General features: G+C 44.3%; 1 protein-coding gene across 1 annotated transcript in view; it reads left to right on the top strand.

The window, feature by feature from the left end:
• LOC120043878 (unconventional myosin-VIIa-like) overlaps nucleotides 1-22,446 on the top strand; it is a 75,125-nt gene that overhangs the window by 44,954 nt on the left and 7,725 nt on the right. The window contains exons 29-44 of the mRNA XM_038988483.1: nucleotides 271-444; nucleotides 650-877; nucleotides 2,557-2,727; nucleotides 3,095-3,212; nucleotides 3,367-3,493; nucleotides 5,108-5,277; nucleotides 5,543-5,736; nucleotides 6,108-6,232; nucleotides 6,414-6,571; nucleotides 10,477-10,630; nucleotides 10,787-10,942; nucleotides 11,341-11,446; nucleotides 11,653-11,766; nucleotides 12,645-12,732; nucleotides 13,527-13,633; nucleotides 16,307-16,492. Of these exons, the coding sequence (XP_038844411.1) occupies nucleotides 271-444; nucleotides 650-877; nucleotides 2,557-2,727; nucleotides 3,095-3,212; nucleotides 3,367-3,493; nucleotides 5,108-5,277; nucleotides 5,543-5,736; nucleotides 6,108-6,232; nucleotides 6,414-6,571; nucleotides 10,477-10,630; nucleotides 10,787-10,942; nucleotides 11,341-11,446; nucleotides 11,653-11,766; nucleotides 12,645-12,732; nucleotides 13,527-13,633; nucleotides 16,307-16,492 (2,376 nt within the window). The remainder of the gene's footprint in view (nucleotides 1-270; nucleotides 445-649; nucleotides 878-2,556; nucleotides 2,728-3,094; nucleotides 3,213-3,366; nucleotides 3,494-5,107; nucleotides 5,278-5,542; nucleotides 5,737-6,107; nucleotides 6,233-6,413; nucleotides 6,572-10,476; nucleotides 10,631-10,786; nucleotides 10,943-11,340; nucleotides 11,447-11,652; nucleotides 11,767-12,644; nucleotides 12,733-13,526; nucleotides 13,634-16,306; nucleotides 16,493-22,446) is intronic.

Genomic DNA, 22,446 nt, shown 5'->3' with positions numbered 1-22,446 from the left:
AGGGCGGCGCATAATTGGCTCAGCGTCGTCTGGGTTTGGCCGGTGTAGGCCATCATTGTAAATAACAATTTGTTCTAAACTGACTTGCCTAGTTAAAAAAAGGTTAAATGCAATAAAACATCAAATCAACATCAATTGAAACCAAAAAATAAAAAATAATTTGAATTATTTAAGAAAAGTGCAAGGGTGCTCATATTTTTTACTATCTGGTTTTAGACATTCAAGCGTAGCCTGGAGTTGTTTTTTATAAAACAATAATCACCCCCCCAGGCCACTAAGTCGAAGATACCCATCATGTTGCCAGTGACCTTCATGGATGGCACCACTAAGACCCTGCTGACTGACTCAGCCACCACAGCCAGCGAGCTGTGTAATTCCCTGGCCGACAAGATCAGCCTCCAAGACCGCTTCGGTTTCTCCCTCTTCATCGCCCTGTTTGACAAGGTACTGGACTGGACCTCACTCGCTTCATCTGACTCGAGAGACATGTGTAGATGTGCACACACACGCATGTATGCATGCAGGGACACACTCACTCTTGCTTGCTCAATAACTCACTCAAGCATACGGTCTCACAAACTTGTTTGAGAAGCTATCGAGCCCACAACATTAACAATGTTGAATGTCCGTTTTTCCCCCTCTCCCCCAGGTATCCTCATTGGGCAGCGGCAGCGACCATGTGATGGATGCCGTGTCGCAGTGCGAGCAGTATGCCAAGGAGCAGGGTGCCCAGGAGAGGAACGCTCCCTGGCGCCTTTTCTTCAGGAAGGAGATCTTCACGCCCTGGCACAATCCTGGCGACGACAGTGTGGCCACCAACCTCATCTATCAGCAGACTGTCCGGGGAGTCAAGTTCGGCGAGTACCGCTGTGAGAGGGTGAGTGGGGAATGAGGGCAGAGGGATGAAGGCATGTATGAGGAGGGAGGTTAGAGGTGAGAGAGCAAATTTGGGTAATTGCTCTTTGAATGTGTCTTTTCCACTCTTCCTCTCTCTCTTATAGGTTTATGAATGATGTGAGATGGCGTTTTTATGTGGTATTTAGTTAATGCTGATGTACATTGAACAAAAATGTAAACGCAACGTCTAAAGTGTTGGTCCCATGTTTCATGAGCTGAAATAAAAGATCCCAGAAATGTTCTATACGCACAAAAAGCTTATTTCTCTTAATTTTGTGAACAAATTTGTTTTCATCCCTGTTAGTGAGCAATTCTCATTTGTCAAGATAATCCATCCACCTGAGGTGTGGCATATCAAGAAGCTGATTAAACGGCATGATCATTACACAGGTGCACCTTGTGCTGGGGACAATAAAAGGCCATACTAAAATGTGCAGTTTTGTAACACAGCACAATGCCACAGATGTCTCAAGTTTTGAGGGAGTGTGCAATTGGCATGCTGACTGCAGGAATGTCCAACAGAGCTGTTGCCAGATAATTTTATATTAATTTCTTAGCCATAAGCCACCTCCAACAACATTTTAGAGAATTTGGCAGTACGTCCAACTGGTCTCACAACCGCAGTCCATGTATAACCACGCCAGCCCAGGACCTCGACATCTGGCTTCTTCACCTGCGGGATCGTCTGAGACCAGCTATTTGAACAGCTGATGAAACTGTGGGCTTGCACAACCAAAGAATTTCTGCACAAACTTTCAGAAACCGTCTCAGCTAAGCTCATCTGCGTGCTCGTCGTCCTCACCAGGGTCTTGACCTGACTGCAGTTTGGCGTCGTAACCGACTTCAGTGGGCAAATGCTCACCTTCGATGGCCACTGGCATGCTGGAGAAGTGTGCTCTTCACGGATGAATTCCGGTTTCAACTGTATCGGGCCGATGGCGGACCGTATATAACGTCATGTGGGTTAGTGGTTTGCTGATGTCAATGTTGTGAATAGAGTGCCCCGTGGTGGCGGTGGGGTTATGGTATGGGCAGGCATAAGCTACGGACAACAAACACAATTGCATGTCATTGATGGCAATTTGATTGCACAAGATCCTGATGCCCATTGTCGTGCCATTCATCCTCCGCCGTCACCTCATATTTCAGCATGATAAAGCATGTCGCAAGGATCTGTACACAACTCCGGGAAGCTAAAAATGTCCCAGTTCTTCCATGGCCTGCATACTCACCAGACATGTCACCCATTGAGCATGTTTGGGATGTGTAGGACAGCGTGTTCCAGTTCCTGCCAATATCCAGCAACTTCGCACAGCGGGACAACATTCCATAGGCCACAATCAACAGCCTGATCAACTCTGTGAAGGACATGTGTCGTGCTGCATGAGGCAAATGGTGGTCACACCAGATTGACTGGTTTTCTGATCCACGCCCCTACTTTTCCTTTTTAGGGTATCTGTGACCAACATATCCATTTCTGTATTTCCAGTCATGTGAAATCCACAGATTAGGGCCTAATGAATTTATTTCAATAATTTCCTTACATGAAATGTATCATTCATGCCTGATGTTTTTTTGTAAAATATGAAAATGTTAAAGCCTTATCTCTCACTCCATCTATCCACTCTCCCTCTCTCAATCTCCCTCTCTCTTGCTCAGGACGAGGATCTGGCGGAGCTGGCGTCTCAGCAGTACTACGTAGAATATGGCTCAGATATCCTCCAAGAGCGCCTCCTCAACCTCATCCCCTCCTACATTCCTGACCGTGAAATCAGCTCCGCCAAGACCACTGACAAGTGGGCCCAGCTAGTTGTCTCTTCCCACAAAAAGGTAGGTGTCCCCCAAGGATCAGTCTCAGCGCCCTTCACTTTCTGACCCCAAATCTGTTTCTCGTGCTCTTACAACAGGATTTGTCCTTTGAACTATTTGTCACTATAATCAGGGATGTAATGGGTAAACACATGTAAGCACTTTTTCCACTGCTTATGCTTTAGTGAATAGCGTTTAAGCGTCTACTACGCCAAATTATTGTTTTCTGAATTAGCATTTGTTAATCGTCGCCATCACCTCAATCAGCGTTCAGTGTTTACCCACCTTTGTTTTTACCACTACAACTTGACTATATTGTCCTATGAACAGTACATATGTTCACACACCCAGTTTTCAAACAGTCTCTCTAACCCCTCCTCTGCCTCAGGGAGTTTACACCCAGAAGAGGTTGGACCCTCAGAAGGTGAAAGAGGACGTGGTTGACTTTGCTCGTTTCAAGTGGCCTTTACTCTTCTCACGCTTCTACGAGGCCTTCAAATTTTCAGGTAAGTCTACTGTTGATATTTATGGGAGTTTTGGCCAATTTAATACAAGGGATGTAACACTAATGATATTTCTGAGAAAGACCTGTATCGTATTCATGATATCATGACTAAACGTAGGTTGAAATGACCTCTAAGTAAACGTTGAACCCCTCAGGACCCAGCCTGCCTAAGAATGACGTCATTGTGGCAGTGAACTGGACCGGGGTCTACTTTGTGGATGAGCAGGAGCAGGTCCTTTTGGAACTCTCTTTCCCAGAGATCACTGCTGTGTCCAGTAGCAGGTAATGCTGCTACTATTCCTGTCTCTCAATAGACTTTAGTCAATATTCGTCAATGATAATTAGATATGTTTTCATTCAGTTGGTTGGGAGGGGGGGTAATGCAAATAGTCTGGGTAGCCATTTGACTAGATGTTCAGGAGTCTTATGGCTTGGGGGTAGAAGCAGTTTAGAAGCTTCTTGGACCTAGACTTGGTGCTCCGGTACCGCTTGACGTGCGGTAGCAGAGAGAACAGTCTATGACTAGGGTGGCTGGAGTCTTTGACCATTTTTAGGGCTTTCCTCTGACACCGCCTGGTATAGAAGTCCTGGATGGCAGGAAGCTTGGCCCCAGTGATGTACTGGGCCGTTCGCACTACCCTCTGAGGTGCCTTGCGGTCGAAGGCTGAGCAGTTGCCATACCAGGCAGTGATGTAACCAGTCAGGATGCTCTCGATGGTGCAGCTGTAGAACCTTTTGAGGATCTGAGGACCCATGCCAAATATTTTTAGTCTCCTGAGGGGGAATAGGTTTTGTCGTGCCCGCTTCACGACTGTCATGGTGTGCTTGGACCATGTTAGATTGTTGGTGATGTGGACACCAAGGAACTTGAAGCTCTCAACCTGCTCCACTGCAGCCCCGTCGATGAGAATGGGGGTGTGCTCGGTCCTCTTTTTCCTGTAGTCCACAATCATCTCCTTTGTCTTGATCATGTTGAGGGAGAGGTTGTTGTCCTGGCACCACACGGCCAGGTCTCTGACCTCCTCCCTATAGGCTGTCTCGTTGTTGTCGGTGATCAGGCCTATCACTGTTGTGTCATTGGCAAATTTAATGATGGTGTTGGAGTCGTGCCTGGACGTGCAGTCATGAGTGAACAGGGAGTACAGGAGGGGGCTGAGCACGCACCCCTGAGGGACCCTGTGTTGAGGATCAGCGTGGCGGATGTGTTGTTACCTACCATTACCACCTGGGGGCGGCCCGTCAGGAAGTCCAGGATCCAGTTGCAGAGGGAGGTATTTTGTCCCAGGGTCCTTAGCTTATTGATGAGCTTTGAGGGTACTATGGTGTTGGATGCTGAGCTGTAGTCAATGAAAAGCATTCTCACATAGGTGTTCCTTTTGTCCAGGTGGGAAAGTGCAGTGTGGAGTGCAATAGAGACTGCATCATCTGTGGATCTGTTGGGGCAGTATGCAAATTGGAGTGGGTCTAGGGTTTCTGTGATGATGGTGTTGATGTGAGCCATGACCAGCCTTTCAAAGCGCTTCATGGCTACAGATGTGAGTGCTACGGGTCAGTAGTCATTTAGGCAGGTTACCTTAGTGTTCTTGTGCACAGGCACTATGGTGGTCTGCTTAAAACATGTTGTTATTACAGACTCGGACAGGGAGAGGTTGAAAATGTCAGTGAAGACACTTGCTAGTTGGTCAGCGCATGCTCGCAGTAATGATTGTAATGATAAAAAATATGTATTTTCTTCAGTTGTAATATACAAAGATTGTGATTTTATACAACAAACAAAAATATGGAAAGATGAAAAAAAAGTATTTTCACATGTTTAGACCCATATAAAATATAAGTACAACAATATTATAATCTGTATCATTGTTTTGATATTGTATGAATAATTTCCCTTGACAGAGGGGGTAAGCTCCAGGGCCAGAGCTTCTCGTTGGCCACCATCAAAGGAGACGAGTACACGTTCACCTCAAACAATGCAGAGGACATCTGTGAGCTTATTGTGACCTTTTTGGAAGGCCTCAGGAAGAGGTCAAAGTTTGTGGTTGCGCTGCTGGACTGCCCCAACCCCGGTAAGTAACCTACTGTACGTTATTTACTTATTAGGTTTATTACCCAGGGGCAATGCACATTGATCAACATTGGAAACACTTTTTAAGAACAGGTCATGATTTTCAAAGCAAACAAGGGAAAGTATGGTAAATGACTGTGGTTTTGTTGGTGTTTTCTTGTACAGAGGCATGTTTTTCAGCACCACCACACATGACGTTTCCTCACAGGGGACAATAAAGTTATTTGAATGGAATTTCCATTTAATTGAATGTTGTGTTCCCTTAGCGGGCGGCGAGGACTCCACCTTCCTCAGTTTCTCCAGGGGCGACCTGATCCTATTGGACGAGCACTGCGGCGAGCAGGTCATGACCTCGGGGTGGGCTCACGGGGTCAACGACAGGACCAAGCAGCGGGGGGACTTTCCGGCCGACTGCGTCTACGTCCTTCCCACAGTCACCCGGCCGCAGTATGACATCGTGGTGAGTGACCTCATGACTAGGGTTGCAAAATTCTCTGTCGTTTTCCAAAGTTCCAGGAACTTTTAGAAACTGTACTCATGGGTCATTTTGGAAATCTATGGAAACTTGGGGAATTTATACCGTGAGTATGAGCTCAGGAATTACCAAGCTCCATACTGCCTTTACAGCTCTTATTCTGTAGTTTCTCTTTTACTGAAGTTTTTCTTTCTCTCTCTTTTCCTCTCTGCTCCCTTCCCTCTCCACCTCTCTCTTTCTCTTTCTTCTGCTCCCACTCGTCTCCATCTCTCGTCCCTTTTTTCTCCATCTCACTCTTCCTCTCTCTTTTGCTCCCTTCCCTCTGCATCTCTCTCCACCCTCTCTCTCTTTGCTAGGCTCTGGTAACTATGACTCCAGACCAGAAAAGAGAGTCAATCAACCTGTCCCAGACGGCCCTGGCTGAGAGTGAGGACAAGGTCAAGCCTTACACCCTAGAGGAGTTCTCCTACGACTATTTCAGGTAGCCACACTCACATGCACACTCACATGCACATGCACACTCACATGCACACTCACACATGCACACTCACATTCACATGCACATGCACACTCACATGCACACTCACACATGCACACTCACATGCACACTCACACTCACTCACTATCTCTTACACACTCACTCTTCTCCTCCCCCCCTCTAGACCCCCTCCTAAGAGCACTCTGAGCAGGGTGATGATCACTAAGGGCCGGGGGAAGGAGCGTCTGTGGTGTTGTACCAGGGAGCCCCTCAAACAGCCTCTGCTGAAGAAGGTGCTGGCCCAGGAAGAGCTCTCCCAGGAGGCTCAACTGGCCTTCATAGATATCCTTACTGCCTTGCAGCTATTGTGTATCGAATACTTTTTTATGCCTCATGCCCAAATCATCTTAAAGTAACTTTATTGAGCTACACAATCCATTTTAAATACATTTTTATTTTATTTCACCTTTATTTAACCAGGTAGGCCAGTTGAGAACATGTTCTCATTTACAACTGTGACCTGGCCAAGATAAAGCAAAGATGTGTGACAAAAACAACAACACAGAGTTACACATAAACAAACATACAATCAATAACACAATAGAGATATCTATGTACTGTGTGTGCAAATGTAGAAGAGTAGGGAGTTAAAGCAATAAATAGGCCATAGAGGCAGAATAATTACAATTTAGCATTACCACTGGAGTGATAGATGTGCGGATGATGATGTGCAAGTAGAGATACTGGGGTCCAAAAGAGCAAGAGGATAAACAACAATATGGGGATGAGGTAGTTGGGTGTGCTATTTACAGATTGGCTGTGTACAGGTACAGTGATCAGTAAGCTGCTCTGACAGCTGATGCTTAACGTTGGAGAGGGGGATGTAAGACTCCAGCTTCAGTGATCTTTGCTTTTCGTTCCAGTCATTGGCAGCAGAGAACTGGAAGGAAAGGCGGCCAAAGGAGGTGTTGGCTTTGGGGATGACCAGTGAAATATACCTGCTGGAGCACGTGCTACGGGTGGGTGTTGCTATGGTGACCAGTGAGCTGAGATAAGGCGGCGCTTTATCGAGCAAAGACTTATAGATGACCTGAAGCCAGTGGGTTTGGCGACAAATATGTAGTGAGGGCCAGTCAACGAGAGCATACAGGTTGCAGTGGTGGGTAGTATATGGGGCTTTGGTGACAAAACGGATGGCACTGTGATAGACTACATCCAGTTTGCTGAGTAGAGTGTTGAAGGCTATTTTGTAAATGACATCGCCGAAGTCAAGGATCGGTAGTCAGTCCGTTTTACGAGGGTATGTTTGGCAGCATGAGTGAAGGAGGCTTTGTTGCGAAATAGGTAGCCAATTCTAGATTTAATTTACATTTACATTACATTTAAGTCATTTAGCAGACGCTCTTATCCAGAGCGACTTACAAGTACATACATTCATACTTTTTTTTGTACTGGCCCCCTGTGGGAATCGAACCCACAACCCTGGCGTTGCAAGCGCCATGCTCTACCAACTGAGCCACACGGGGCCATTTAGGATTGGAGATGCTTAATGTGAGTCTGGAAGTAGAGTTTACAGTCTAACCAGACACCTAGGTATTTGTAGTTGTCCACATATTCTAGGTCAGAATCGTAAAGAGTAGTGATGCTAGTCGGGCGGGCGAGTGCGGGCAACAATTGGTTGAAGAGCATGCATTTTGTTTTACTAGCATTTAAAAGCAGTTGGAGGCCACGGAAGGAGTGTTGTATGGCATTGAAGCTCGTTTGGAGGTTTGTTAACACAGTGTCCAAAGAAGAGCCAGATGTATACAGAATGGTGTCATCTGCGTAGAGGTGGATCAGAGAATCACCAGCAGCAAGAGCGACATCATTGATATATACAGAGAAGAGAGTCGGCCCGAGAATTGAACCCTGTGGCACCCCCATAGAGACTGCCAGAGGTCCGGACAACAGGCCCTCCGATTTGACACACTGAACTCTATTTGAGAAGTAGTCGGTGAACCAGGCGAGGCAGTCATTTGAGAAACCAAGGCTATTGAGTCTGCCGATAAGAATGCGGTGATTGACACAGTCGAAAGCCTTGGCCAGGTTGATGATGACGGCTGCACAGTACTGTTTTTTATCGATGGTGGTTATGATATCGTTTAGGACTTTGAGCATGGCTGAGGTGCACCCATGACGAGCTCGGAAACCAGATTGCATAGTGGAGAAGGTACGGTGGGATTCGAAATGGTCGGTGATCTGTTTGTTAACTTGGCTTTCGAAGATTTTAGAAAGGCAGGGCAGGATGGATATAGGTCTATAGCAGTTTGGATCTAGAGTTTCTCCCCTTTTGAAGAGGGGTTACATTACATTTAACATATTGACGTACATTGATTTTTGGATGCTAAACAGTTAGCATTTGGAGACAATCGCCAGCTATCTAACCTTGCCCATAGACTGCCTACTGGGTAATGAAACCGATCTGTAATTTGGGTGAACTATCCCTTTAAATGTGATGCAAACTTCAACAGGTCATGGTAGCAGGTAGCCTAGTGGTTAGGGCGTTGGGCTAGTAACCGAAAGGTTGCAAGATCGAATCCCCGAGCTGATAACGTAAAATAAATCTGTCGTTCTGCCGTCATTTAAAATAAGAATTTGTTCTTAACAGACCTGCCTAGTTAAATAAAGGTAAAATAAATTATGTACAGTGCCTTCGGGAAAGTATTCAGACCCCACATTTCTTTACGTTACAGCCTTATTCTAAAATTGATTAAATAAATAAAACATCCTCAGCAATCTATACAAAATACCCCATAATGACAAAGCAAAAACAGGTGTTTTGACATTTTAAAACAGAGATACCTTATTTATATAACTATTCAGACCCTTTGCCATGAGACTCGAAATTGAGCTCAGGTGCATCATGTTTCCATTGATCATCCTTGAGATGTTTCTACAACTTGATTGGAGTCCACCTGTGGTAAATTAAATTGATTGGACATGGTTTGGAAAGGCACACAACTGTCTATATAAGGTCCCACAGTTGTCAGAGCAAAAACCAAGCCTTGACGTCGATGGAATTGCCCGTAGAGCTCTGAGACAGGATTGTGTCGCGGCACAGATCTGGGGAAAGGTAGCAAAAAAGTTCTGCAGCATTGAAGGTCCCAGAGAACACAGTGGCCTCCATCATTCTTAAATGGAAGAAGTTTGGAACCACCAAGACTCTTACTAGAGCTGGCCACCAGGCCAAACTACGCAATCGGGGGAGAAGGGCCTTGGTCAGGGAGGTGACAGAGAACCCGATGGTCACTCTGACAGAGCTCTGGGAGAACCTTCCAGAAGGACAACCATCTCTGTAGCACTCCACCAATCAGCCCTTCATGGTAGAGTGGCAAGAAGGAAGCCATTCCTCAGTAAAAGGTGTATGACAGCCTGCTTGGAGTTTGCCAAAATGTTACCTAAACAAGATTCTCTGGTGTGATGAAACCAAGATTGAACTTTTCGGCCTGAATAGCCAACCTTCACGTCTGGAGGAAGCTTGGCACCATCCCTGCAGTGAAACATGTTGGTGGCAGCATCGTGCTATTGGGATGTTTTTCAGCGGCAGGGACTGGGAGACTATTCAGGATGGAGGCAAAGTACAGAGAGATCCTTGATGAAAACCTGCTCCAGAGATCTCAGGACCTCAGACTGGGGCGAAGGTTCACCTTCCAACAGGACAACGACCCAAAGCACACAGCCAAGACAGCGCAGGAGTGGCATCGGGACAAGTCTCTGAATGTCCTTGAGTGGCCCAGCCAGTTCCCAGACTTGAACCCGATCTAACAAATCTGGAGAGACCTTAAAATAGTTGTGAAGCATCACTCCCCATCCAACCTGACAGAGCTTGTGAGTATCTGCAGAGAAGAATGGGAGAAACTTCTCAAATACAGGTGTGCCAAGCTTGTAGCGTCCTACCCAAGAAGACTCGATGCTGTAATCACTGCCAAAGTTGCTTCAACAAAGTATTGAGTAAAGGGTCTGAATACTTATCTAAATATGATATTTCAGTTTTTTCATTATGGGGTATTGTGTGTAGATTGATGAGGAAAAAACGATTTAATTCATTTTAGAATAAGGCTGTAACATAACAAACTGATGAAAAAGTCAAGGGGTCTGAATTCTTTCCGACGGCAGTGTACATTATGTAGTGATGCATCATGGTTTAATGTCTGTGTTTAGCGTTTGTGGTCAATGTTTGGTCATGGCCCTTGACCGCTCCCCTGCACCCCTGATGAAATATATGGGTGACTACCCGTCCAAGCGAGCGCGTTCGGTCAACGAGCTGACCGACCAGATCTTTGAGGGAGCGCTGAAGGCAGAGCCACTCAAAGACGAGATCTACTGTCAGATCCTCAAACAGATCACCGAGAACCACATCAAGTATGTCTAGACTGTGCAGTCTACACACACATGTAGTCTCTCAGGGAAGTTGTGGTCATATGGGGATTGACCATGGTGTGTATGTGGCTGTGGCGTGTCTACCTGCCTGCCTGCGTGTGTTGGTCTGCCTGCCTGTGTGTGTGGGTGGGTGTGCAGGTACAGTGAGGAGAAGGGCTGGGAGCTGCTGTGGCTTTGTACAGGTCTGTTCCCCCCCAGTAACATTCTGCTACCCCACGTCCAGAAGTTCCTCCAGGCTAAGAAGCACCACCCCCTCGCACCTGACTGCATGCAGAGACTCCAGAAGGCCTTACGGTATATCTTGTAAAGTATATTTACTTTAAGTGTTTCGACATATACACACATTACAGGTTCAACCATTTTGGAAAAAGTATATATTTTTTTATTGAGTTTCTCAGCCATGTAAACAGAGGAGAAAAATACTGACGTATTTACGCAAGGGACAAATCCTAATTTGAGATCCATGCAAGATTTACAAAAAAACATTTGAGTTATGTGTGTGGATCTCAAGTAAGGATTCGGCTCTTAACTCGAGAGCCACTCCAGATCCATGCCATCTTACTCATATTCCTTCCTTTGTCTTTCTATTGTCTTCCTCTGGGTGAACTAACAGTCCAACAGTAATTGTAGCATGATGTACTACAGTACCCATACTGCTCTGTACCCATAATGCTCTCTCCTTACTAATACAGTAATGGATCCAGGAAGTACCCGCCTCACCTGGTGGAGGTGGAGGCCATCCAGCACAAGACCACGCAGATCTTTCACAAAGTGTTCTTCCCCGATGACACAGATGAGGTGAGAGGTCAACCTCATCAATGTTGTTACAAAGTTGCAATGGCACAATGAGTCCCAAAACGTGAAGTCAACATTGAGACAACGTTGTGTGTTTGCTGGGTAACAGAGACAAATACAGCACACATGCTGACTTATTCTAACCTGGAACGTATTGTGTGGTCAATTTTATTGCAAAATAGTGTAAATGTAGCTTTTTTTTTTTACAGGCTTTCGAGGTGGAGTCGAGTACCAAGGCCAAAGAGTTCTCTCTGAACATCTCAGGCAGACTGCTCCTCAAGTCTTCTGAGGGCTTCAGCCTGTTTGTCAAGATCACTGACAAGGTACACTACTAGGATATGACTGATATTACATCTGAAATCCACAGTGGTGAAACTGCCACGTCCGTTTGTGATATTACAACAACAAAGAAACTACTTCAAACAAAGATCACAGTTTTTTTCCCTCGGACATCATTGCAGGTGTGATAAAACAGCAGAATATGTACTGAGACTTTTTTTACCGTGATGCTGGATGTTCTCCTCCATTTCATAAGCAAAACTAAAATAATAACAAACTCGCTGGGGAGAACAGTGCGGCTGTTTCCCCTTTTACTGATAAGCCTCACCAGCAAGAAAAACTGATGCAATGATGTCATTAGGACGTGTTTTTTTACTTTGCGGTCAGGTTGTATACTGGTTGTAAAATTATGTATTTTTTTAAACATGATGTATTTAACTGGTTGTAATCTGTTTATATGACCAGATAACAACCAAAATATGACATCTTTTCCTGACTTCTTGATGACTTCATGAAAAAAGACTTCTCCTGTTTGCAATCTGGTCGTGTCTGGTTGTAATCCGATGTTTCTACAACTAGAAAACAATTTTACAACCAGAACATTACGCCATTATGACCCATGCAAAAGCTTGCCCTCTGGATCAGTACAAGACTGTGTTCTTGTACACCCAAATAATATATATAATTTCATAATATTTATCCAAATATATACAGTATATTACAGTATGAGTCGCAGATCTTAATTATTCAAAACGGGACTGTTTTGAAAGATTCTATACCTCTATACCTCCACTAGGAGTTTACACCAATTTTATTTTTGTAAGATTTCACTACTGTCGGAATGTGAGGGTGATTCAAATTACTCTCGATAAACTGTATCAATATTTATGTTTGACCTTTGACCTTTGCTGGTTCTTTCCAGGTCATCAGTGTGCCTGAGGGGGATTTCTTCTTTGACTTTGTAAGGCATCTGACCGACTGGATCAAAAAAGCTAGACCTGCAAAGGACGGTAAAGACATGTCTGGACTGTAGAGGGCCCTAGATTCAGTAGAAAGGTTACCCATAGGAAGATTATCCATGATTAGATCTGTTCTTTATCACCTTTAATTCTCCAAGACAAACATTTGCTTTATTCAACAAGATATTTTGGGGTATTTTCTCAGAGAAACAACCATATTTAATCTTAGATCTGTGTCACTCTGATCAAAATATGAGTTCTCTAAAGCCTCAAAGAAGTTTCCTTTCAACTTTCCTGTAGGCATCTGACATTTGCTAGGTCCACAAGAAAGAAAGACAGAAAGTCAACCATCCTATTAATCCTAAGGATGAATTGATGATCCAACTTTCAGCACCCAGTGCGGCCTTCAGGGTTGGGCCACATAAACATTTCATCAAACATGGTGTGTCATGTCAACACGTTGTGGCAAGGGTTAATGCTAGGTGAAGGTTAAGCTTGGGTTTGGGAACTTTCTAGAAGAAAAAGAAACGCACACCTATTTAGGCGAGGTGCTGGCTAGCGGAGCAGAAAACTTGAAAATAAAGGAGAGCCGCACACTAGGAGCTCAGATGCAAAAATGTAATGTCCAACGTTTTGACAGCTTGGCTGCAAGCTGTCGAAACGTTGGATATTACATTTTTGCATCTGAGCTCTTAGAGTGTGCGGCTCTCCTTTATTTTCAAGTAACATTTTTGCATCTGAGCGCCTAGAGTGCGGCTCTCCTTTCTGGGTTTGGGAACTTGCCATCTATGTAGATGTATTAAAATGAGAAGTATGTCCTGAATCTCTCTCTCGTCCATCTGTAGGTATAGTGCCTTCACTGAGCTATCAGGTGTTCTTCATGAAGAAACTGTGGACCAATACCATGCCAGGGAAAGACTCCATGGCCGACTCCATCTTTCACTACTACCAGGTGTGTGTGTGTGTGTGTGTGTGTGTGTGTGTGTGTGTGTGTGTGTGTGTGTGTGTGTGCAGAGTCATTTAAATGGTGAAAATAAATAAATAATCTTTTAATGTGGCATGAACACAACCAGTCATGATAATTTCATCTGATTCAAAAAGTTGTTTATCCACTCCAAAATAATTCCAGCATCCAAACTGCATGTGTACTCGCGCCATTTGATGAATGGAAATATACATCCGTTACAAAACACCAGAAAGTGTGCCTAATGACATTCAGTGATTGCCAATGATTAGGCCTAGATTAATTTATGGTCTTGCTGACAAATTGACCTTTTTTGAAGCATGGAAAGTCGGAACACCTGAAATGGAGCTGAAACTGTCCCAGGAAAAGCGGGATGGTCACCCTTCCACACACGGTCAACTTATTAGACTAGGCTATGTGTATTGCCATGAACTTCAAATAGGCCAGCCTGTAGCCAGTGATGTAGGCCTAGTGGTAAAAAAATGGTGGGTAAACTCTGATTGCCGGTCACAGTAAAAAAAATGTTATGCTCCCATTTAATTTCAATGCATTTTTTCTAAAAAAGTGGGTAAACAGCGTTTATTTGCATTTACCCTCCACTAGGCCTACACTGCCAATAGTCTACCCTCTAAACCAAGGGAATTTTACACAATATGAACACACGCAGAACAGGTAGTCTACATTCAATATAATACATGACTTGAATCAAAACATGTTTTACACCCTACAGTGGCTTGCGAAAGTATTCACCCCCCTTGGCATTTTTTCTATTTTGTTGCCTTACAACCTGGAATTAAATAGATTTTGGGGGGGGGTTGTATAATTTGTTTTCCACAACATGCCTACCACTTTGAAGATAAATACGACAAAAAAAACGGAATACTTGAGCGTGCATAACTATTCACCCCTCCCAAAGTCAATACTTTGTAGAGCCACCTTTTGCAGCAATTACAGCTGCAAGTCTCTTGGGGTATGTCTCTATAAGCTTGGCACATCTAGCCACTGGGATTTTTGCCCATTCTTCAAGGCAAAACTGCTCCAGCTCCTTCAAGTTGGATGGGTTCCGCTGGTGTACAGCAATCTTTAAGTCCTACCACAGATTCTCAATTGGATTGAGGTCTGGGCTTTGACTAGGCCATTCCAAGACATTTAAATGTTTTCCCTTAAACCGCTCGAGTGTTACTTTAGCAGTATGCTTAGGGTCGTTGTCCTGCTGGAAGGTGAACCTCCGTCCCAGTCTCAAATCTCTGGCAGACTGAAACAGGTTTCCCTCAAGAATTTCCCTGTGTTTAGCGCCATCCATCATTCCTTCAATTCTGTCCATTTTCCCAGTCCCTGCCCGATGTAAAAACACCCCCACAGCATTATGCTGCCACCACCACCATGCTTCACTGTGGGGACGATGTTCTCAGGGTGATGAGAGGTGTTGGGTTTGCGCCAGACATAGCGTTTTCCTTGATGGCCAAAAAGCTAAATTTTAGTCTCATCTGACCAGAGTACCTTCTTCCATATGTTTGGGGAGTCTCCCACATGCCTTTTGGCGAGTTTGCAAATTTTTTTCTGGTCACTCTTCCGTAAAGCCCAGCTCTGTGGAGTGTACGCCTTAAAGTGGTCCTATGGACAGTTACTCCAATCTCCGCTGTGGAGCTTTGCAGCCTCTTCAGTGTTATCTTTGGTCTCTTTGTTGCCTCTCTGGTTAATGCTCTCCGCTTGGTCCGTGAGTTTTGGTGGGTGGCCCTCTCTTGGCAGGTTTGTTGTGGTGCCATATTCTTTCCATTTTTTTATAATGTATTTAATGGTGCTCTGTGGGATGTTTAAAGTTTCAGATATTTTTTTATAACCCAACCCTGGTCTATACTTCTCCACAACTTTGTACCTGACCTGTTTGGAGAGCTCCTTGGTCTTCATGGTGCCGTTTGCTTGGTGATGCTCCTTGCTTAGTGGTGTTGCAGACTCTGGGGCCTTTCAGAACAGGTGTGTGTATATATATATATATATATATATATACTGAGATCATGTGACACTTAGATTGAAACACAGGTGGAATTTATTTAACTAATTATGTGACTTCTGAAGGTAATTGGTTGCACCAGATCTTATTTAGGGGCTTCATAGCAAGGGAGGTGAATACATATGTATGCACCACTTTTCCTTTTTAAATTTTTTGAAACAAGTAATTTTTTTCATTTCACTTCACCAATTTGGACTATTTTGTTTATAGGAAAAACGCCAAGGGGGATGAATACTTTTGCAAGGCACTGTAGTTCATGAGGTGTCCATAATTCATGAGTTAATGCTTGAAGTCTTCACAGATCGTGTGACATAAAACACCTTTAAGTATCAAAAGTAAAATTCCTTATATTAAGCTAACCAGACGGCATCATTTTCTTGTTTTTATTTTATTTACGGATAGCCATGGGCACACTCCAACACTCATACAGAATTTACATGACAAAGCTTTTGTGTTTAGTGAGTCTGCCAGATCAGAGTACAAATACAAGTGCAAATACCCCTAAAAAACAACTTAGTACTTTAAAATATGTTTACTTAAGTACTTTACACCACAGTGCATGAGAGCATTCTTGTGTGTGTGCTCATATGTGCTTGACTGTCTGCATATTTGTTTAAGTGTATTGACCCTACTCACTCTTCTCTCTTCAGGAGCTTCCCAAATATCTCTGTGGTTACCACAAGTGTTCCCGGGAAGAGGTTTTCCAGCTGGGAGCGCTGATCTACAGGGTGAAGTTCGAGGAGGACAAATCCCAGTTTCCCAACATTCCCAAGATGCTGAAGGAGCTGATCCCTCAGGACCAGATCAGACACCTCTCGCCTGAGGTCTGGAAACGGGTGAGTCGTAAAATCAGAATTCCTATAGGACTAGTTTATCTGGACCGCGTGACCTGACCGAGAAAATCTATACGAGTGCTGATCTAGGATCAGTTTTGCATTTTAGGTCATAAAGAATAAGAGGGGGACCCTGAATGTAGATCCCATTCTTTGTGAATACCCTTACCGCTTCTGGCAAACAGTTGTGGCAAATATTTGGCCAATTTGCCGCAAATATGCAGCAAGCTCAAATTTCCACATGCAAATTGGTTTTGTGGCAAACTATTACGGCGAATATGCGGTGACTTGTGAACTTCTGGCAAACAATTCTAGGAAACTTGTGGCGAACATTCTACTGATTATGGAAATTAGATGAAGTTTTTGGTTACTTTGTGTATTAAAAACATTGAAATGTTTTATCTACATGAATCACATCATTTTGAATGAACTTGCTTCTCACAGAGAAAACAAAACTAAACATACAACATTTTGAAAATACACTAAACAACATGTATTCAATTTCTTAACAGATAAAAATAAATCCAATACAACATGAAATCATCAGAATGCTAAATAACTCATTTTTTAAATATTTTTTGTAGTTACGACATTTACATGAGAGAAATCAAATCAAATTGTATTTGTCACATACACACATGGTTAGCAGATGTTAATGCGAGTGTAGCGAAATGCTTGTGCTTCTAGTTCCGAAAATGCAATAATAACCAACGAGTAATCTAACCTAACAATTTCACAACAGCTACCTTATACACACAAGTGTAAAGGGATGAAGAATATGTACATAAAGATATATGAATGAGTGATGGTACAGAACGGCATAGGCAAGATGCAGTAGATGGTATCGAGTACAGTATATACAGTGGGGCAAAAAAGTATTTAGTCAGCCACCAATTGTGCAAGTTCTCCCACTTAAAAAGATGAGAGAGGCCTGTAATTTTCATCATAGGTACACTTCAACTATGACAGACAAAATGAGGGAAAAAAATCCAGAAAATCACAATGTCCTCCACATTGGCTATAGTGGAGTTTGGAGTGTGACTGTTTGAGGTTGTGGACAGGTGTCTTTTATACTGATAACAAGTTCAAACAGGTGCCATTAATACAGGTAACGAGTGGAGGACAGAGGAGCCTCTTAAAGAAGAAGTTGCAGGTCTGTGAGAGCCAGAAATCTTGCTTGTTTGTAGGTGACCAAATACTTATTTTCCACCATAATTTGCAAATAAATTCATTAAAAATCCTACAATGTGATTTTCTGGATTTTTTTCCCTCATTTTGTCTGTCATAGTTGAAGGTGGTATAGAGTACAGTATATACATATGAGTTGCGTAATGTAGGGTATGTAAACATTATATTAAGTGGCATTGTTTAAAGTGGTTAGTGATACATTTTTTACATGTATGGCAGCAGCCACTCAATGTTAGTGGTGGCTGTTTAACAGTCTGATGGCCTTGAGATAGAAGCTGTTTTTCAGTCTCTCGGTCCCTGCTTTGATGCACCTGTACTGACTTCGCCTTCTGGATGATAGCGGGGTGAACAGGTAGTGGCTCGGGTGGTTGTTGTCCTTGATGATCTTTATGGCCTTCCTGTGACATCGGGTGGTGTAGGTGTCCTTGAGGGCAGGTAGTTTCCCCCCGGTGATGCGTTGTGCAGACCTCACTACCCTCTGGAGAGCCTTACGGTTGTGGGCGGAGCAGTTGCCGTACCAGGCGGTGATACAGCCCGACAGGATGCTCTCGATTGTGCATCTGTAAAAGTTTGTGCTTTTGGTGACAAGCCAAATTTCTTCAGCCTCCTGAGGTTGAAGAGGCGCTGCTGCGCCTTCTTCACCACGCTGTATGTGTGGGTGGACCAATTCAGTTTGTCCGCGATGTGTACGCCGAGGAACTTAAAACTTTCTACCCTCTCCACTACTGTCCCGTCGATGTGGATAGGGGGGTGCTCCCTCTGCTGTTTCCTGAAGTCCACGATCATCTCCTTTGTTTTGTTGACGTTGAGTGTGAGGTTATTTTCCTGACACCACACTCCGAGGGCCCTCACCTCCTCCCTGTAGGCCGTCTCGTCGTTATTGGTAATCAAGCCTACCACTGTAGTGTCGTCTGCAAACTTGATGATTGAGTTGGAGGCGTGCATGTGAACACCATAGGGATATTGACCTTAGTATGTTTAACTCGTCTCCGCGTTTTGGACTTCTAACCCCTTTTAAACATTGTGTGTCTGAGCTAGAGTGGTATTTGTGAGGGTGGATCCCGAAGGGGTCCAGGGACAGTTCTTTTCACAAAAACATCTGTAAAGTCTGAATGGTTTGAGCTCATCTATGAAAAGCTGAGACTCTCACGAACATGTAATGCTGTTTTGCTCTGTGACGCTCATAAGCCACACATGAGTAGATGGAAGGTAAGGAGTTCTTCTACATAGAAGATCCCAGGAAATCCCAGGACATAGTGTCTATAAGCTCACATTGTTTCTGTCACAAACTCCAAACTCTACACGGTTGTCACTAACTAGTTGGATATTCATTTCCCGCTGAGCAAACAATTTCTGTACTTACTGAATTCTTTTTTATCAGGTTTTTGCTTGTCAGACCTTATTTTTTTGTGTTCTACTTGTAGCCCTGGTTGTCCTGAAAATAAACATTAAAACACTTCATTGTAGGGCAAAATATAAGGGCTGGACATGCAGATAAATGAAAGTAGTGAGAGAAAAAATCAGATTTTTGCTGGGGTCTGGCGAACTGTTTGCCACTAGTGGCAATAAGTATTATTATTGCGGCAGATTCACCACTAGTGGCAAACATTTGCAAACTTCTGGCACCATTTATAGCTCCCAGACGAGCTTAATACATTCTATGCTTGTTTCGAGGCAGACCATACCGAGCCATCGGAGAAGACTCTCGCTGCTCCGGACCAGGTGCTTTCACTCTCCGAGGCTGACGTGAGGAACTCTCAAAAGAGTGAATAGTCATGAAGCTGCCAGCCCAGATGGCATTCCTGGCCTCGTCCTCAGAGTGTCTGCTGACCAGCTGGCGGGCGTCTTCTTGGACATCTTCAACCTGTCCCTGTCCCAGGCTGTAGTCCCCACCTGCTTCAAGGAGACCACCATCGTCCCAGTGTCCAAGAAAAACAAGGTGACATACCAAAATTAATATCGCCCCGTCATCAAATAGTGCTTCGATAGGCTGGCCATGACCCACATCAAGGACAGCATGCCAGGCACACTGGACCCACTCCAATTTGCCTACTGCTCTAGCAGATCCACAGAAGATGCCATTTCCATCGCTATTCACACGGCCAATAACACATCTGGACAAGAGGAACACTTATGTGAGAATGTTGTTCATTGACTACAGTTCAGCATGCAACACTATTGTTCCCTCCAAGCTCGACACCAAGTTCAGAGCCCTGGATCTGGACACCACTCTCTGCAACTGGATGCCGGACTTCCTGACGGGCAGAACACTGGCTGTGAGTATTGGCAACAACACCTCCTCCACACTGACTCTTAACACAGGGACCCCCCAGGGGTGTGTCCTCAGCCCTCTGCTGCACTCCCTGTTCCCCCACAACTGCATCATCAAATTTGCTGACAACACCACGGTTGTAGGCCTGATAACCAACCATGACGAGTCAGCCTATACGGAGGAGGTAGGTGAACTTGCATTGTGGTGCCAGTGCATTGAAAGGCCCTCCAGCGGGTGGTGAAGATGGCCCAGTACATCACTGGGACCGTGCTCCCACCCACCCAGAACATTTACTCGAAACTGCATGAAGAAAGCCCGCAACATCATCAAGAAGCCTACACACACCGGTATCGGAGCATGAGGTCTGATACCAACAGGCTCCGGGACCATTTCTATCTACAAGTCATCAGACTGCTGAACACTGAACTGGACTGACCACCTGCTCTGATTCTCCTCACCTTAACACACATGCACCCACCACACACACATACAGTACATACACACACACACACATATATACATTCATGCTACACACACATCACAACTGCTGCTACCAGACTCGTATTATGATTGCTAAATACTGCACAATTTAAACACTTGCCCCCCAATCCCCCCTTCCCCAAAACACATGTAAATATCAGACTATAATTGTGCCTTTCTGTACTATACTAATGCTAAAATGTTTATTCTATTCTACGGAGCCATTTACTTTATGTTCATATTCGTATCTTGTATTATTTCTTATTGTTGTTGCATTGTCAAGAAGGACACTACAAGTAAGCATTTCGTTGGACGGTGTATATCATTTGTATCCCGTACATACGACTAATAAAACTTTAAACTTGATTTCGTGGCACACTATTTAGTTTCCATCAAATTTGCCGCAAACTTACGGGAAGTTTGCCGCAACAAATACATTTTTGTACGGGGGCCATGGTCCTAGTCATTGTGTCATCAAAAATATATAAACAGGGGCTTCCGGTGACGCAACTTAGGAAATGGCTGCCTAGTTTTTCGTACTGCACATCGGTTGGGAATTTCCCCCCCAAATTCAAATATTTACTCTGAGCATTATAATAACTTACGCAAAATGGAAAAGGGGAAAACAGGAAAAGGTCGTGGAGCTACAACAACAGCCCGTAACAAGACAGCAGAAGATATAATCGTCGAAGAACCCGAAATGGCTAATGCTAGCGCAAATAAGATAGCAGCAGCAAAAGAACCCTCATTTCGTGAGGTGATGAAGGAGGAATTGCGCGAGGCGCTCACAGGCTTACGAGAGGAACTTCGAGAAGATGTAAGAATAGAACTAAATGAGTTCAAGAAGGACATTAACCAGAAACTGGAAGAAAACAAATTAGAACTTCACAGCATATCTACAAGAATGGGGGACGCAGAACAGCGCATTGGGGAAATGGACACATGGAACTTCGCAGTCAAGAAAATACTTGAACAGTCACTGAAAAGCCAACATGCACTACAGGCAAAAGTGACAGAACTCGAAGGTTTCTCACGTCGAAACAACATTAGACTTTATAACGTAGTAGAGGGCGCAGAAAAAGACTCTATGCCCAACTTCGTGGAGGGTCTATTCAAGGACATACTTGACGACGACACTGACCTGGGAATCGAGAGAGCACACCGAGCTCTGGCCTCAAAACCCCCCAGCGGCGCCCCACCAAGATCCATAGTAATACGGTTCCTAAAATTCTCAGTCAAAGAGAAAGTTTTACATGCTACCTGGAAAAAACCTGTTAACTTCCAAGGCCAACGAGTGTTCTTTGATCATGACTACGCGGGAGAGATACTGAAAAGAAGGAAAGAATACACCCCCATTTAAGAAAGCACTTAAAGAGAAGGGTATTCGCTTCCAAACACCATACCCGGCAAAAATGCGGGTATTTCTGAAAAATGGCCCGGTTACATACGAGCATGCAGACGAGGCGGCTGAGGACCTGAAGTCAAGGGGCTTCCCAGTGGAGTATACCGCCAGGAGAAAGGCGACATCACCAGCGGAAAGACTCGAGCAGGCTCTCCCATGGATCGTTGTCAACAAGCAAGGTCATGGAGAAAGAGGGAAACCATCTCGGCGAGAGGACATTCACATCCGAGAGAGACTCAGGCATTTCCAACGGGAAGATGAAAGACACTGAATCGGATTTAACAGAATTAATAGTTACCGCAGCTGTTAAGACTTTGGGTTGTTACGGTTGACATTGCAATAGATAAAATATCTCCCCTATTTTCCCCCAATGCTGAACAAGGGTGAGTACCCAAAAGCATGTGTTCTTTATGAACACATTAAGTAGCGTCACGTTAATAACATATATATTAGCTAAGGATTAATGACACATTGACAACGGGGCGACAGAAGGGCATATCAAGGGGAGGATTCATGATATGCACGCATGACCAATATAGTTTTCACTTGTAATTAACCGATGTGTATAAGCGACGAAATAGGCGCCCTTATTATTTTCGCTTCCACCAGGTCTTG

This window comes from Salvelinus namaycush, chromosome 3 (assembly GCF_016432855.1).
Source record: "Salvelinus namaycush isolate Seneca chromosome 3, SaNama_1.0, whole genome shotgun sequence".
Classification (NCBI taxonomy): domain Eukaryota; kingdom Metazoa; phylum Chordata; class Actinopteri; order Salmoniformes; family Salmonidae; genus Salvelinus; species Salvelinus namaycush.
Note: the sequence above shows the minus strand (reverse complement) of the source record. Positions and strands in the feature narration are given on the sequence as shown.